General features: G+C 33.7%; 1 protein-coding gene across 4 annotated transcripts in view; it reads left to right on the forward strand.

The window, feature by feature from the left end:
• The window catches only part of Gabpa (GA binding protein transcription factor, alpha subunit 60kDa), a 36,307-nt gene that overhangs the window by 7,807 nt on the left and 9,488 nt on the right, over positions 1–19,012 (forward strand). For 3 of the 4 annotated variants that reach the window (XM_013031036.1, XM_013031035.1, XM_013031037.1), the window contains exons 3-9: positions 1,981–2,125; positions 3,977–4,061; positions 6,299–6,544; positions 12,465–12,659; positions 16,591–16,644; positions 17,708–17,848; positions 18,083–18,275. In XM_013031036.1, coding sequence (XP_012886490.1) covers positions 1,981–2,125; positions 3,977–4,061; positions 6,299–6,544; positions 12,465–12,659; positions 16,591–16,644; positions 17,708–17,848; positions 18,083–18,275 — 1,059 coding nt within the window. The remainder of the gene's footprint in view (positions 1–1,980; positions 2,126–3,976; positions 4,062–6,298; positions 6,545–12,464; positions 12,660–16,590; positions 16,645–17,707; positions 17,849–18,082; positions 18,276–19,012) is intronic. The other variant, XM_013031038.1, reaches the window with a different exon arrangement.

Genomic DNA, 19,012 nt, shown 5'->3' on the forward strand with positions numbered 1-19,012 from the left:
GCCTGGGTGCTGTCCCTCAGCTCTTCAGCTCAAGGCTAGCACTCTACCACTTGAGCCACAGTGCCACTTCCGGCTTTTTTCTTTTTGCTTATGTGATGCTGAGGAATCAAACCCAGGGCCTCATGCATGCAAGGCAAGCGCTCTACCACTGAGCCACCTTCCCAGCCGCCTTATAGACATTCTTAAAGGTGGCAGTTAGTTTAACTGATAATCACCAAGCAGTTAATTGTAATATTTTACCTCTTTAATACATTATTTGATGTGATGCTTTATACTTTAGCTTAGTGTTGGCTACTTTTATTTCTTAGAGTTTAAATTTATCCTGAACAAATTTAGCACATACTTATTTATGAGCAATTACTATAAACCAGTAATTGTTTGGATTAAATGAATAAAATGAGATTATTTGAATGAAATAGTGGCACCTGTCTGTCACCACATAGCTATGGGAGAGGAAGATAAAAAGAGAACAGCACAGCCCAGGTATTTCCCCCAGGGCAAGGAACAAGGACCTACCTATCTCAAAAATAACTGGGGTAACTGTAGCTCACACCTGTAATCTTTACTCCAATTAGCCACCAAAAACCTGGAAGTAGAACTGTGGCTCAAGTTGTGAAGCACAATCTTGAGCAATAAAGCTCAAGGAAGTCACCTAAGCCCTAAGTTCAAGCCTCAGGACTGGTATTTAAAAAATAAGAATAACCAGGGTAAAAAATAATCATGGCTTAGTGATAGCCTAGCAGGTGCAAGGCTCTAGATTCAAAACCCAGTACAGGGGTTGATTGGGTGCAACTGTTACAAACAATGTTTTATAATGGTATTTGAATCTTTTAAAAATCATAGCCAACTGTGTTCATTAGTGAAAGATCTGTCAAGAAAAAATGATTCACTTAGCGTAAAGTTTTTTTTTTTACTTTAACACATAATAATAGTGAATATTTTAAAACGTGCTATGTTTTCAACTAGGAACGGTCTAATGCATTTTAAATGGTTTAGGAAAATTTTGTGCTATATACATTCGTTAAATACCATGTATATTTTCTTTTACTTGGAATTTATGTAAAATGGAACTTGGCAAATTTTTTAGTACATAATTGCTTTTGACTATTACAACTGATGTTTAAATCATATTTAAATGTGTGGTGAAACCTAATTTAATTCTACATCAATTCAGCAAGTAATACTTATTTGGTCTCTTATATATTTGGCCTTATATAAGTATGTGTAGTAGTAGAATGTATTAATTATAATTAATATATAACTAAAATACATATACAATGTATCCAGTGTAATATAATAAAATACAAGCAAATAAAAATGTAATAATGTAATTAAGTAGAACTTATACCAAAGATTTTAACCCTTTTAAACCCAGAATATGAAATAATTTTTAAAAAGAGCCCTAAGAAAGTTAAGGAGAAATACTGTTTACTGTTATAGTGCATAAAATATTTTCATTTTTATATCTTATTTTACATATATTAGATTGTTTATTTTGGGAATAGGAGATGTCTAGTAGAGATGACATACAATTTGAGAAGGTAGTGTCCTCTCTAGGCCAGAAGTTCTTCAAAATAACTTGGATATGTGTCAGTGCAAGTATTTTTCCTTAAATACTCTATATGTAATATTTATATACACATATGCATATATAAGTATATGCATAAATGTATGCATAATATGTCATATTTTCAAGAGTTAATATGTTTCAAGTTTTCTATAAAAGTATTTATTTGAAAAACATTAGTTGATTTATTTTGAAAACATTAGTTTACTTGAAATGGGTTCTCAAAGACTAGAAAAGTATTTTTGTATTATAGTTTGCTTAGAGCATAATGTTACTTTAATATCCAAACTAATCATCATTAACTTTTTTTTTATTGTAAAGATACTATACAGAGGGTTACAGTTACATGAGTAAGGTAATGAGTACACTGCCTATTGAACATTGCATTAACTTTGATATTCTTTAACATTTAGCATTGTGGAACAAACCTACACGCCAGCTGAATGTATAAGCCAGGCTATAGATATCAATGAGCCAATAGGTAATTTAAAGAAATTACTAGAACCACGATTACAATGTTCATTGGATGCTCATGAAATTTGCCTTCAAGATATCCAGGTAATTTTTTTTTAGATTTGAATTTTAGAATTTCACTGCATAGAAATATTTTTGTTAGTCTCTTATCTCTGTACATAGATTTGACCAGTACTGTGATTAAGCATTGAGAAATAAAAAGAATACTTTTAACCAACTTCCTGTATATGTCAAAGACTGAGTACTAAATCAGATACTCCCTTTTACTAGTATAAAATGGGAAGTTTAAATAAATCAGAGATTAAGCTTGATAGAAAATGTACTCATTACCTTGCTCATGTAATTGTAACCCCTCTGTACAGTATTTTTACCACAAAAACATACAAAAAAAAGAATTCTTATTAAATCTTAAAAAAAGAGTACTTGGAAGCACATTCACCATTCACCCTGAACTGAAGAAGTGTATTTCTCACTTACTTTGACATTTTTGTGCACCAGTTTCCTTACCTTTAAAATAACATCATTTGGTGAAATAAATGAGTTTCCTCAACCCTTTCCATTTCTTTGGTGGTAAATTTTTATTTATTTATTTTTATTGTGAAAATACTGTACAAAGGGGTTATATTACATGGGCAAGATAATGAGTACATTTCTTATCAAGCATTGTAGCCTCCTTTGTTTCCCTTTCCCATCCCTTCCCATCCTCCCCCTGCCCTCCCCAATCCTCCCCGCTCCCCCTCCTTCCCACTTTGGTGGTAAATTTTGTATAAGATTTAAATACCATATGGTATTTCTTGGAATTTATCCAGTATAGTATTATAATAATATATTATGCTTGAACCATATTCACATTTATGTTTCATGTGTATGAAAATTGGTAGTGTAAATAAGATTGCTCATATAATTTCTCTGTGATCTATATACTTTAATAAAATCAGTCTACTAGATAGAGTTGTGTTGTTTTTAATATAAACTTATATAAATGTATTGCTGTCATCTTTTAGATGATTGGCTTTTCAGTTCTCTGTTGCCCTTATTTCATCTGCCCATGTACCTAATATGCTTGAGTTTTGACTTTGTGCCAGCTTCTACTACAGTAGTATATCCTCTGTACCTGCAGTCTTAATGTTGGGAGCTGTACATGCCATACCTTCTAGTTGCTAACACTAGTTTCTGTAAACAAGGGGGAAAAACTTGTTGTTACAAGAATTTGTAGCAAAATGTCAGGCAGACACCATTATAAAAATAAAATTGCACTTCTCATGGGCTTCCTGGATTTCCTGGTTTGTATTATCCCTGTTCAAGTTAGATGTGTAATCATTTAAGGTTCTATGTTTTATATATGTGATTTTTTTTTCTCACCAATTTGCCATTGTGTGAAATGTATTCACTATAAGTTAATGTGAAGGGAAAAAAGCACCAATGTTCAAGGGGTACTATGTATTAAAGATATAGCAGTAATGTCAAAAATGCTTTAATTTTACTAATTTTGTGATCAGAGATTTACAATGAACTCTAATCTCCATATATGTCACATTAGAGGGAGAACTGTAACATAACATGAATAAATTTAGATATATGGTTGTTTCTAATAATTATTCTTGATAATATATAGCATACACTGTATTATCTTCTATTTTAAATATATTCTAAGAATGGAAAATTGCTTTTTGGCATTATTTAAGATCTCAACCAAGATTCCTTATCTCTGAGAGAAAACTGCTTTTTAAAATAATTTGGTGGTTTAACTCTCAATCAGAATATTTTTAATTTTACAAAGAAATAATTAGACAACTTAGCTAAGGAAATGTGTCATAATTTAATATGGTCAGCAATTAAGTCTTCTTTAGCATATCCATTTATGCTAAATCAGAGGCAGTGAACTTCATCTAAGTATTTAGTTAAAATAATCGTACTCATTTTACTTGTGTTTAGCTGGATCCAGAACGGAGCTTATTTGACCAGGGAGTAAAGACAGATGGAACTGTACAGCTTAGTGTACAGGTAATTTCTTATCAAGGTAAGTTACTTGTAGTGACAGTTACTTAAAAGTCTAGTGCATGTCTCCGGATAGACTAACTCACTTTTTTAATGTTGTATTTTAGATGGTTGTATTAATGATATAATGTGGTGGAATAGCCAGATATTCGTCCTTGGGTTTAGTTGTCTCTGTCAGGGTGAAGTAGATAATATAACACATTCCACCTAACTTATTTAAATGAAGGGATTATGTCTCGCTGTAGTAAATAGAATGATAAGATGACAGGAATGTTAGAGAATTCTAGCTACCTTGAGCCACACTACAACACTCTACCACTAAGAAAGCTGCTGCTCTGTCATGATCTGAAAGCTTCCCCTGGAGCTTCAGTACAGCTGTCACCAGCTACATGCACCACAGCATTTTAGTTTCTAAAAATGTGATTTTCGACTTGAATTATCGAAGGAATTAAATGCTCATAATTGTGTTCTGTAAATAAAAAGTTCCCTTTGGATTTTACAAATAAAAATTACTTACTCTGGTCTTTAATTCTCCCCAGGATTAATCATTCCAAATATGGAAAAAAATTTGTTGGTTTTGTTGTTGGGTTTCTTAAAATTAGCACACATTAGTATAAGAATTGTTTAATTGTAGCATTTCTATACATGTACATATTTATGGATGTATAATATATCCTATTAAACTCACCCTCCTTCACTTTCCCTTCATCAGAGTCATTCTACTTCCCTGTAATTTTTTGTTGTTGTTGGTCATGAGTCTGGGCACTGTCCCTCAGCTCCTCAGCTCAAGGTGAGCACTCTACCACTTGAGCCACAGTGCCACTTTCGGTTTTCTGGTGGTTTATTGGAGATAAGAGTCTCAAGGACTTTGTTGCCCGGGCTGGCTTTGAACCATGATCCTCAGATCTCAGCCTACTGAGTAGGTAGGATTACAGGTGTGAGCCACCAGCACCCAGCTCCTCCTATAAGTCCTATGACCTCTCACTGCGAGTTCTAAAAAGAATAGACCTGAAGCCATGAAATATGAAAATTGCATTGGAGATTAAGAAATAGTCTCAGTAAAGTATTTTTTCAATTCTCACTTTTGTCACGTAAATTTGAAAAAAGTGAGGGTTTTTTTAATGCCACCAATAAATGATAATCTATTTTCTTAACATAATTATCAGATTATTTCATAAAGGGCTACTTGATTCCAATTTGAATAAATAGAATCTACAACTTGCTTTTATGATATAATTTCTTAGCTGAATTCTAATTTCTGAAAGTTTTAATTTTTTTACCTGGGTAAATATTAAGGAGGCTGTATTAATAAATCATCTGAATCATCTTTATATTTACCTTTTCTATAGGAGTTACAATTCCTAGTAAGTTTTAACTAGTGTTTGATCATCTCCAGAACTTGAGTTGGATGATAGAAATTTAATTTGTAACAGTCATCATTTTGAGCACATGTACTTTGTTCTTTAATAAATACAGAGTTTGTAATTTCAATATGCTTATAGTTCCTAGGATAGTTAACTAAATTTTTGCTTCCCCTAACATGATTTTTATTTTCATTCCATATTGGCTTTACTGTTTAAGAACTGGTACCTTTTTTCTAATGATGTTTACAGTAAGTTTTGTGGGGTATGTGCATGTAAATGTGTGTACGTGTGTGTATGAATCATTTTACATAGTTGGCAGCTGGGTGAATGATTTCTTGGATATCTTTCACCTGTATTTCTTAGATGTTACCTTTTTTTTTTCCCTGCAAAGTAGGGATCAAACTTGGGACAGTGTTCTATAACTAAGCTATGATCCCAGCTATCTCAGGTGTTACTTTTATTATGACTGTTTAAGGGTAGATTTGCAGACATAATCCCTTTCTGTTAAATATATAATCAGTGTGTTTGTTTCCTTCAAAATAAGGATCCTAGGCTGGAGCTATAGCATAAAACTCTTGAATAAGCATGTACAAGACCCTTGGCTCATTCTCTAGTAACACACACACACATACACACACAAAAGGAGAAAGCTGTCACAAAGATTCCTTAATAGGACCACAGTAATTTTCAGAATTGGGAAATTAGTATTAAGTCAGTATTGTTCCTACAGAAGTTGTACTGAATTATATTTATTGTTATTTGTTAAAATCATTAGACATACTGGTTAAAAACACTTAAAACATAGGGTTTTTTCCTACCATTTGAGAACATAAACTAAATTTTATTTCTTTGTGTCTTTTCATTTACATTTATATTTTTTTTATGCACTGTTAAGGAATTGAGCCAAAGCTAAATATCCTTGAAATTGTTAAAACTGCGGAAACAGTTGAAGTCGTTATCGATCCAGATGAACACCAGGCTGAAGCAGAAGCCCATCTTGTTGAAGAAGCTCAAGTGATAACCCTTGATGGCACAAAACACATCACAACAATTACCGATGAAACCTCAGAACAAGTGACAAGATGGGCTGCTGCACTGGAAGGTTATAGAAAGGAACAAGAACGCCTCGGGATACCGTATGGTAATAAAAATATACAAACATTTGTTAGGTAGACTAAGAATTAAGCTTGACTTACTTAGAAAACACTGGGATGATTAAGTTAAAATCTGCTTTAAATGTTGATTTTTTTAGAGTTTTTTTTTTTTTCCCTCTGATTTTGTCTTTTGAACTGCAACACATTTAAACATTTAAAAGATGAATGAGTACTGTCCTGGGTGCTAGGAATACAGCTAAACATTGAAAAAAACAAAACAATACTGCCCTTAAGGTGTTTACAGTATAGTTAAAGAGAAGATCAATAAAGACTATATGGTGGCACATACTGGTAATTCCAGCATTTAGGAAGCTAAGATGAAATAGTTGATCTAGCCTCAGCTAATACAGCAAGACCATTTCAACAAAAAAGGAATCTTGAAGGGATTATAGTTGTCAAAGAGAAAATGAAGGGAAAATTTATTATACACAAGAAAATACAGTGCAGAGAACATTTTAAGTAGGAAATATTTGGAGTAAATGATTTAGTGGATAAAACTCTATAGCTTATAGAACTGTTTTAGATCAACAAAAGTGGTAAATGAATGTAACCATGGTATATCTCATAAGTTGGAACAGTTAAAGACTGGTTGGAAAGGAAAGGAACATGTTACTATAATCTATGCAATAGCGATAATGTTCAGGCTGGCTTTCACTAGGTCATTTCTTTGGAAGTGAAAAGGATGAGGTGGTTGAAATCAGTCACAGGACTAAGAAAATTGATTGGCAGATTGTGAGGCAAGAGAAGGCAAATTAACTTTGCAAGTTTTAGGTAATAATCTTCACAAAAATGGTTGGCTGTGTAGTATACAGTGTCATATTCCAGACATCTTGTTAAATGCTGGACTTAGTTGGAGAGAAGAACAGAGCGTGTCTTCGAAAACTTTACTGGGGAGGGGGCTGGGAAGGTAGCTTAGCGGTAGAGTGCATGCCTTGCAAGCATGAGGCCCTGGGTTCGATTCCTCACCACCACATAAACAGAAAAAGCCGGAAGTGGCGCTGTGGCTCCAGTGGTAGAGCGCTAGCCTTGAGCTGAAGAGCTGAGGGACAGTGCCTAGGCCCAGAGTTCAGGCCCCATGACCGGCAAAAAAAAAGAAAACTTTACTGGGGAAAGGAGGGAAGCCTGCTATGTGAAAGATTCCTCAAGTCAAAGTGTTGATAGCACTTGATGTTAAAGTGAAAGCACATAAGCTCAGAATAGTTTCAATCTACGAAACTTGGGCTGGAGATGTTATATAGGATTCATTCATACTGAATTTGTATTTAAAGTGAAATGTATATCTAGTGAATGGAGAGAAAGGAAATGGAAAGGGGCACAATGTTAAGCACTAGTTTTAAGTCTGCAAACCTGTAGGGGGAAGGATAGGGAAGGGGAGACGAGAAAAAGCTGAAGAGAGAGAAAGAAAATGAAAAAACTAGGTATAGTGTTTCAGACTCAGATACTGCTTCTACTCAAAGCATATTGAGTAGAATCAGAGTCATTGTTAAAGTTAGATAAAAGTTGCTATAGAGCCAAGTATCAGTGGTTTGTGCCTATAATCCTAGCTTCTCAGGAGGCTAAGACCTAGGGAATTGTGGTTTAAAGTCAGCCCAGGCTCACTTCATTTCCAGTTAGGAAAATGCTGGACTGGAGATATGGCTTAAGTGGTAGAGAACTAGTTATTAGCAAGAAAGCTGAGTGAGAGTGGAAGGCCCTGAGGTCGAGCCCTGGTACACCAAGGGAGGGTGGGGGAGAGATAGAGACAATAACCCTTTTAGAAATGGAGTATAAACTTTGTGAGGGGAAGGTGGAAGTTGATAAAAGTGCTAGAATAATAATAATAATAAACATTATACTCAGGATTCTAAGAGTTGGTAGACACTTGAATTTATAGATAAAGTATTGTTTATTCAGTTGTTAATTGAATTAAATAAGGTAAAAGAATGCATTCTGAGGATGATATATAGCCAGAAAGATGTGAGAGAAGAAAAGATAAAATGATTGCGAGGACAGTTGGTCATGTCAATAAGTTCTGATTATTGTATACTCTTGTATTCTTCCAATCCAGAAATGTGTTTCCAGGGATGGGAGGGATTACATCCATACTAAGCATATGCAGACCTTGTCCTGTCATTATGTCCTTAACAGCATATTATGACAGCTGTTGCATAGTGTTTACATTAAGTAACTTAGAGTTGATTTAAATTACATGGAATAATGTATATAGATTTTATGCAAACACTAGCATTTGCCTTTTGTTAGCAAGTTAAGAAACATCTTTTGAGTTGGGAATTGTTAGAAGGGAGAATACAGTTTGAAACAGTCTTACAGAGATTGCTGTGCGGTATTTTTCACAAGAACTTCCTAGTAGTAGAATCATTTATGGAAAATAATAAAAAATAAATTGTAAGTAGCAAGATTATAACTTTGATTTAAAGTTCCTACCAACTGTATTGTTAAGAAAAGCTCATGGTAAAAACTTGAAATTTGGCATTGATTTGTTGTTTTGTTTTGTTTTTTTGGTATGAAAGGGTTACTTGCCAGAAAGATTTACATGTAATTAATATTTTATTTTTCTCTTGCATAGTTGATTCCATAACTGATTTCTTAACTCTGAGCAACATTGAAATATGATTAATTTTAGTCTTCTATTTTTCTTAGTCTCTTTAAAATATTGGTCTACATTTGAAAATCTTCTAAAATTAATTTCACACATAGTCTTACATCTTGGCAGCAGGATAGAGCCACTTCATTTATGTGTGGCAGTACATACAAATACAAATAACTATATATACATATATGTTTGACATGTGTATATAATGTTTCATGTGTATGCAGATATAACTACATGCACATATAATACTTATGTATTTTTTCCTACTGCTTTTTGTCAGCAGTATATATATATATATATATATATATATATATACACACACATGTGTGTGTGTGATATGCTGATATACTGATATATATATCAGCAGTATATATATGTGTGTGTGTAGGTTTTCTATAGGTATAGAAAACTCCTGTAAATATATAGATACACATGTACATGTATTTAATATATAACTATATAGTGTTTTTTCTTGCTAATTTTTCAGTGTTTTATATCAAACATTAGGATGAAGATGAAATTACTGTTAATAAATACATAATAATGTATAGTCTGTCACAGAGGCTATATGAAGTGGTAAAACTGATCACAGGAGATAGAGGCATGGTTCAAATGGTAGAGCTCCAGCCAAGCAAGCAAATCTATGCATGTGAAGTCCTGAGTCAAACCCCAGTAACACACACACACACACACACACACACACACACCTTAACTGAAAGTAAAATCAGAGTCAAAATATTTATTCTTGCCCTGTATTAAATAAAAATAATTAAAAAGATAGCAATGCTTAAGTTATTTTTAATTTTTCTTCCTGTTTGAATAATTTTTAATAATCAAACTGTTAGCCAAGTACCAATGGCTCACACTTTTAATCCTGGATACTCAGGAGGCTAAGAGCTTGAAGATCATGTTTCAAAGCCACCTGGACAGGAAAGTCTGTAAGACTCTAATTATTGATCAGCAAAAAGCTGGACCGGTGGTGTGGCTCAAGTGATAGAGTGCTAGCCATGAGAATCTTGATTCTAGTTTTTATGTATAGCTCTTTTCTCTGTTTACCCTTTTTGTCTGGCTTTTATTTTGGTTTAGTGATGGTGTTTATTATTCATGTTTTATTATATATGTATTTACTATAATACGGTTTAAATGAATAACCATATCATTACTTTAAATAAATCCCTTCTTTTTTATGCTTATTGTTTTATTGTAAAGGTGATGTACAGAGAGGTTACATTATATATGTGAGGTGATAAATATATTTCTTTTGGAACGATGTCACCCCCTCATTTTCTCCTAGGTTTTTTCCTCCCACCCTCCCTGTCTCCCCAAGTTATTAGTTCATTTCCAACATAGTGTCTAGTGAATATCATTGCTGAATGATTTCACTTTTAATCCCTTCATTTTTATCTTTCAATTTCTTTTATCTTAAATGACCACTGTCAATGCATCACTTCTTATTGTTATTCTCTGAGTAGATATATTGGGTCAGTTTTTCTTCTCCTAAATTCATCATCCTTTTGCTGTTTTCAGAAAGCTAATTGAAATCTACCTGTGTCTGTCACTTTATTCATGAATGGTCTCCTATAATTTTATCTCTTAATGACTCTTTTAGTATTCATTTCACTGGAATCTTCATACATACTTGGTTTAACAAACCAAGTAGGTTTGTCCTGATATTACTTATGAAAATAAATAGGTTACTATATTTTCCTGGCTTATTTGAACTTAATTATTTGTCCATTTTGAGCTCTTAGACTCTTAAAAGAGGCTTCAGGATAGATTTTCTAACTTAAACCATTCTTCTAATGTTTTCAGGTTAGTATTATAGAATTGATTATTTTTGTTTCTTTTTCCTGAATGTGTTTTTTGTTAGCTTTTTCCTTTACTATTTTGTTATTCCTACTTCTATATAATATTCATTCTCTTACTCTGGACTGCTTGAGGAAAACTATATGTTAGCTTTTGGTTTTTTTATTTGATCTTTTGTGCTGTCAGTGACTACTTTTCTTGGCTGTGTTTGGTGTTTTTAAACTATGCTTAGACTAGATCAGATGTCCTTTTGCTTTCTTTTGCACAAAGATGGAGGTCTTGTACTTTTTGTGTGTGTTCTTTTTATATTGCCCACATTGGCCTCAGGGTTTGAGTAGCTGGGATTGCAGGTGTGAATCCTATATCCATTTTCTTAAAACTTTTTTTGTTTTCACCTATGTATATTGTGAGTCTGTGAGTATATCTTACCTTACCTACTTTTGTTATAAACATGCATGGTTTTTATTGTTATTTTGCTATTTAGTTATTTTTTTTCTCTTTATGAAATTTCACTACCATCTTTCTAGAATGCTTCTTCCCATTCTTTGTGGAAACATTTAAGTAAAAAAAAAATCCGGTGACTTACCCTATATTGATATATTTAATTTACTTTTACTCTATACAATGTCACTACATAAGTACCTGACTGTTATTTTTCAACTTATTTAATTAAATAGCATTCAATTATTGGGTATACTTCTATCTTAAAAGAAAAGTTCTTTTACTATAGCTATTTCAGCTAGAATTTATTAAATATCCACAAATAATGTGTTCATAAGAGTGCCAGGCAAACAGTGAAGTAATATTTATACAGCTAGCCATCTGTTTCAATTAGAATTGTGAATTCAATTAAATAGTAAATAATGATGGGGCATATGAAATTATTGGGGTATGCCTTTTTGTAAAGTTAACAGATATATGTGCAAGGCACTGTGATGGACTCTGAAGGTAGTTTTCAGTCACAATCCTTATAGTAAAGGCTGAATAAACAGGTAGTAAGTAAGTTAGTTTTTAAGTGCCACCATACAAGTTAAGTGTAGGGCAACTAATCTTTTGTAGAAGGAAAAGAAAAAAAAAATGTACATTGATCACAATTTCTGAGAATAAGCTTAGCTCCCTAGATTCCTATTATAGTTTTTTTCAATGTACCTAATCAGAGAATGCTACAAAATAGTATTTTGAGTGGGATATTTACTCCAGTAGCTCCAAGATGGTTATGTATTTCTTCCAATTTACCCCCTGAAGAATTATTTTGCCTTTTGTTTTCTTGATAAAATTCCAGACCAACTTATATAGAACCAACTGACTCCATCAAAAATTTAGTCTGAGAAATTGAAAAGGAGTTGAGGAAAACATGTACTTATTAAAACTTACTTCCTATGAGTTCACTTCACTTGGGGGTAAAAAATCTGTGTGGGTTTTACTTGTGTATCTATGTATTGACAAGTTAAATGTAAGTACAAATATCTAACATGGACCTAGGCTAAAGGTAATATTTTTCTTTCTAGATCCTATTCAGTGGTCCACAGACCAAGTCCTGCATTGGGTGGTTTGGGTAATGAAGGAGTTCAGCATGACTGATATAGACCTCACCACACTCAACATTTCGGGAAGAGAATTATGTAGTCTCAGCCAAGAAGATTTTTTTCAGCGGGTTCCTCGGGGAGAAATTCTTTGGAGTCATCTGGAGCTACTTCGAAAATGTATAAAAATAGTTATTATCTATTTTCATTGTAACTTAAGATTAATTTCATTTCCTTACAACTTTATCATCTTGTTCATTGCTAAAAGTAATAACAAGCAGTTAATAATCAGTTAAGCAATAATAATTTACTATATAAAGCATCCTGAGAACTCTGTATTACCTCATTAGTTCCTGTAATCCACACATCATTACTTTACATAATTTTAGATAGGGAATTGAAGCTTTAGGATCTCCACAGAGTGACCGAAGTAGGGTGTGATGAAGATGGGATTCTAACCCAAATTCACACTAGACTCCCAGGTCTTGCTATGTGTTGTTTAGGCTGTCCTCAAACAATCCTCCTGGCTCAGACTTAAGTAGTGGGGATTACAAGTGTACAACACCAACACTAGCTAGAATCAAATGTTTAAATCAGGTGCTGTGGCCTACTTATGGCCCTTTAAAAATATTCCATGAATCATCAGTCCTTCCATTTATTACTCTTCTAGAACATTGAGATGATTTGTTCACAAATGACTTCTATAGGATATTTAGAGAAAGAAGTTTAAGTATGTAGCCAACATCTCTAATTTAAACATACTGGTTCTAAGTCTTTCCGCTTATAACTTGTGACAGACAATATGATCAAGTGACCTTGTAGGAAAATTAGAAGAGCTTGGCTACCTAAAAAGTTCAAATAAATGTAAGTTTATTTGAATTTTAATTTATCTTAAATTTTAGTGACTAGACATCTTCACTGCAAGCCATTTCCGTAGCAGTGATTTGTAGAAATATTTTGTAGAGATGCTAACCTGATCCCCATAGTTTACAGCTAATAGTAGGACAGACTGACTCTACTTTTGTAGCAGTTACGAATGCTAGTGTAATGGTCTGTCTAGATTTTGTTAAACTGTATATTCAGTGAGGGAAAACTCTGGTGGAGAATCTTTCACAGTAGCTTCATGTTTAGCATTTTTACCCAACATGTTTTCACTGCTGTTGAATGTAAGAGTTTTGCTAAGAGGCTTTTATTCAGCATTTATCCATAGTTTTACTCCCCAATGTTTTTTTTTTAGAGCCTTTATATAAATATCACTAAAGGCTGACTACAAAGCTAGACACTGCTAGCTCACATCTGCAATCCTAGCAACTCAGGAGGCTGAGACTAGAAGATTGCAGTTTGAAGCCAGCCCTCGCAAAAATAATAATAATAATTTTTTTGAGACCCCATTTCTAAAATAACCAACAGAACTCTAGTCTGGAGGTGTTACACAAGTGGTAGAGTGCCAGTTGATCCAACAAGCTCTGAGTTCAAACTCTCTTATCAGCAAAAAAGATAAAAGAAACACTCATTTAGATTTCATTTCCAGTTTCAGTTCTTACAGATAAATAATTCAGATATCTCATTTGAAATTTTTTTATTGGTTTTACATTTTCTCTGCAGAGTATTTCAATTGAATAAGGTAAATTATGGGTTGTTTCAGGCTTTTGCATTGAATCTCATCTTAGTAGGACATTTTCTTGTAGAAATTCTCAAGAATACACTAAGGATGATGACAGAATCTAGTTTTTCCCAAATTGCCAGATTAACTCTTTGTTGTATCTCTGTCTGGTTCTACTAATGCTTCTCAAATTGTAAAGTGTACTCATTCATACACTTTCCCTACTCAGGCCAAAGATTCCTCTGTCTTCCCATTTCCATGTAGTAGAGAGATTATTCCACAGAAAAGCTCTGTTCTGCAATTGCTGCTTGGTTTTCAAAAGCAACAAAGTCCCACAGCCTTCTACCTAAACACTCCACAGAATTCCTTGCATGTCTAGCTGTGTTTCTTCGCCCTGCCCTGAGGGGAAGTCCCATTTGATTTGAGAGTGAAAGACTCAATTCAGCTTTTATAGGATAAAAAGGATAAAGCCTCACAACTGAATGGGGTTATTTGGGCAGTTTGATACTCTGGTCCCTGCTATGGAGCCAAGTCTGCAACCTAGATCTGAAAGGCACTAATTCCTGGGACAAAACTGTTATTGACCCAGCCTTTATCTATTCATCCTTAGTGATCTGTCAAGAAGTAATGCTGAAGAGAGTTTCTTTTGCAGATAAACTTTTTCAATACCCATTGGAGACACCACCTGCATTCCTTCCCCTTATGTCAAAACTGTATCCAAGTTGTTCTTTACTTGAGAAGAGTATTAGGAAACATGCCAGTACTACCAGTTGTACAGCAAGCTTCTTAATGTGAAGGTCTGTCTTTTGTCACTAAAGGCAAAGGTCTCAGTTTGTTGACGGTATTGTTTAAGAAAAAAGAATTGCTTTACACATTTAGTGCCTAATGGTTGTTCAGGACTTTACCTCTGAGGACTCTGCTTCCTTTGTGCATGGCTAGTATTTGGGGACTTCTGGGGGAAATGTGACATTCAGAGTGCATGTGTTTTCTTGGACTAAAATTTCTTCTCTTTCCATATTCTCCTTTTATCTTGAAAGTTCTCCAGGAACCACACATCAGGACTTGAAAGCTGATTTATGGGCTGGTCATTCTTCTGATAGTTGCTTTCTTACTTGTCTCTTTTGAGGTTAGGGGACCTCCATTTATTTAATCATAAATAGAACAATTTCAGTTTCAGTAGTATTCTCTGGGGTATGTTGAAAATTCTGATGAAAATATATGATGAACCTAAGGAATTGATGGCTCTTCAAGGGAGACAGCAGTTCTGGGGTAGATTACTCAGGACCCAAAGTCCAAATAAAATAGTTTACATCTTCAGCCTACTTAGTTAACTTCGTACTATGCCTTTAATCCTCACACAACTTTTTCACATGGTAGTTGTTGGTATCTCATTTAGACATGAGGAAATTAATGTTTAGATTATTAAGATCATAGACCTAGGATCTGAACTGAAGCTAGTCCCATATAACAGTAAGTCCACAAATTCATAATCACACGAAGAAAACTTGATTCAGTAGACAGGATTCAAGACATAAACATAGTTTATAACTACTAAATGAGCTTAATTATTAGGCAACAGTTATGTGTAATTATGGTTTAATAAGTGAAAGTGTTGGAGATGGATGATGAACGGTAAATTGAATAATGAATGGTTCTGTGAAGCATTATGTGAAGACATTACATAGTATAAGTCAAATTGAGAGTTGTATTTAGAGATATAGAAATGTACTTAGTTTAATTGTGACTTTTAGTAGAAAGTTTTACTAGAAATTTAGCTATCTTTAAACAGCATTGCAAAGCTGAGCAGCTTTCTTTAAAAATGGATGTTATAGCCAGGTGAGAGTGGTTCACACCTGTAATCCTACCAGGAGGATTACCTCCTATTCAGGAGGTTGAGATTTGAAATCTAAGGAAAACAGTTCAAAGCTAGCTCAAGAAAGAAAGTTTGTGAGAGTTTGATTTCCCATTAACCAGCAAAAGCAAGAAGTGAGGCTGTGGCTCAAGTGCTGGAGCACTATCTTGTCTGAAAAAAGCTAAGGGTCCAGACCCTAAGTTCATGTCCCCTAGTCCAAGCACACATGTGTGCACACATGAACACCCCACACAAAACTAACAATATCTCAGAGGAAGTTTTTTGTGGGTTATATAGGTATGTAAATAGTCTGGTGTGTAATCTTTGTTTGATCTGATTAGGGCTGTATGTAGACAGATAATAGACATAGGTACAGGTAATTATATTTTAAAAATCATGGTGCTTTGAAATAGTTTCTGAACACTAAAAGAAAGAACTTTTTGTATGTTACATCTCTTAAAGGTATCTTTGCCTTATAAAAAGTAACCATCATGTATTTTATAAAGATTTCTATCCCAGTAAGTTTCAGTTTAATAATTTGCTGTTTTTGCTTTACTTTAATTTTGTGGTTTCTCTAAAAAGTTCATATTTATTAAGCTGTTTTACTGGTTGTAATTCTGGTTTTAAATAAAAACTATCTTTTATGTGTTCTTCAGATGTGTTGGCAAGCCAAGAACAACAGATGAATGAAATAGTTACAATTGATCAACGTGAGTATTCATTGCTATAATATTTGCTCATAAAACTGATAAAAAAATTTTATTTGATATTATAAGCAAAACTATAAAAAGTATTAATGATAGGTTTTATATATACAAAGAAAGTATCCAGACAACTACATGTATATCATAAGAAATAAAACTATAATTTCAGGTTCCCTATGTAAATCCTATTGTACTCTTTCTGAATGGGAAACTAATCTCAACTGGATGTGTTGTCTCTGTATATTTTGTATCTGTTCCAACTGTGTTAACTATAAACATAGCATTATTTTGTACATGTTCAGAGGTTTGTAGTACAATGATAATGTGCATAACTTTTTTATAGCTTGTTTTTTTTATGTTTAACATTTATAAGAACTAGCTACTCAATTTTATACTCAACTACTGTTGAGTAGTAGTTCTTTTAAGTCCCATGAGCCTCATTCAGTGAGCTGTGAGATGGCATCTCAGGGTGTCTACCCTTTCAATATTAGTAGGTAGTGCCTAAGTTTTTTCTTGAAATGATTGAGTTCATATTCTCTTTTGTAGTAGAATTTAGTTGCTGGGTGCCAGTGGCTTTTAGCCACTCAGGGAGATGAGAGCAGACAAGTTAGGGTTTGAGACCTGCTCCGGCAGAAAAGGTCACCAGGACCTACTTTCAAAATGACTAGCAAAAAGCCAAGCTGGAATCATGGCTCACATGGTAGAGTGCCAGCTGAGCAAGTGTGAGGGCCTGAATTCAAACTCTAGTACTACCAAAAAACAAGACAAAAAAAAACAAGAAATAAACAGTTGGGAAACCATTTATATGATTGCATGTTTGTATTGTAATTATTTGTCAAGTGTTTATGCACTACTGTTATTATATCAATGAGGAAATTAGTTTTACTAAGCTAACACTCACAAACTACAACACAAACAGTATACTTTTATTATCAGAAATTGAGGCATTTTTATTCAGAACTTGTGATGCAGAGGAACAGTTAAATTGATAGCATTTAAATGCCTTTTAAGAATTTTTTCACTTTGTATTAGGAATAAAAATATCTTTTCTCCATGTCTTTTCATGTAGCTGTGCAAATTATTCCAGCATCAGTGCAATCTGCTACACCAACTACCATTAAAGTTATAAATAGTAGTACAAAGGCAGCTAAAGTACAAAGAGCCCCAAGAATATCAGGAGAAGATAGAAGCTCACCTGGGAACAGAACAGGTATTTTTGCATTAACTTGTATTTGTAAAAATTTTCCAGTTATGTCATTTAATTCACCATATAACATGTGAATATAAACTGCTCTTCTGGCTGTGTTTAAACAGTATATAAAAACAAAGTGTTTTTTTTTTTTTTTGCCATGGCTGAGCACTATACCAGGAATTCTGTGTGCTGCATTGCCCTGTGTTAATTTATAACAGTGTTGGATAATAATTGTTTCTTTTGTTAATTTAGGAAACAATGGTCAGATCCAACTGTGGCAGTTTTTGCTAGAACTTCTTACCGATAAGGATGCTCGAGACTGTATTTCTTGGGTTGGCGATGAAGGCGAGTTTAAGCTAAATCAACCTGAACTGGTTGCACAGAAATGGGGACAACGTAAAAATAAGCCTACAATGAACTATGAGAAACTCAGTCGTGCACTAAGGTAACCGTTTATTACTCCTTTTTCCTAAGATCCACTCTTTCTAAAAAATAGCTTCTTGCTCTTCATGTAAACATTGATTTTTAAATTTAAACAGACTTTTAAAAAGATAATTTGAAGATTGTTATTAGATTTAAAGATGTGCAATTCCTTGTTCAAAATCAACATGCTTGCTCTTCGAGCTTTTTAATTACTTGCATACCAGACAAAGATGATGTCATTTGCATGGGTAAATGGAGTTAGTATACATTTTTGACATTGTCAGTATCATTTTCCGTTTTTGTAATTATATACAAAATTCATATATATTCTTATATCTGCCTAACTCTGAATAGCTAACAATAGAAATTGAAACCAAATTATTTATAATATTCCAAGTAGTGTGAAATTTTTTTACATAACTTACTAGAAGAAATTATACTTAATACTGAGATGTAAATTTACTTTATCTGTATCTGAGAGGGAGGATAGTAGGGATGTCATAGAATTATGTATAATAATTTATTAGGAGAGTGAATACAATATAATTCTGTAAGATACCTCTATTTCTTTTTTTTTGGGGGGGGGTCTGGTCATGGGTCCTGAACTCTGGGCCTGGGCACTGTCCCTCAGCTCTTCAGCTCAAGGCTAGCGCTCTACCACTTGAGCCATAGCACCACTTACGGCTTTTTTCTTTTTGCTTATGTGGTGCTGAGGAATCGAACCCAGGGCCTCAGGCATGCAAGGCAAGCACTCTACCA

Source organism: Dipodomys ordii, unplaced genomic scaffold, assembly GCF_000151885.1.
Source record: "Dipodomys ordii isolate 6190 unplaced genomic scaffold, Dord_2.0 Scaffold136, whole genome shotgun sequence".
NCBI lineage: Eukaryota > Metazoa > Chordata > Mammalia > Rodentia > Heteromyidae > Dipodomys > Dipodomys ordii.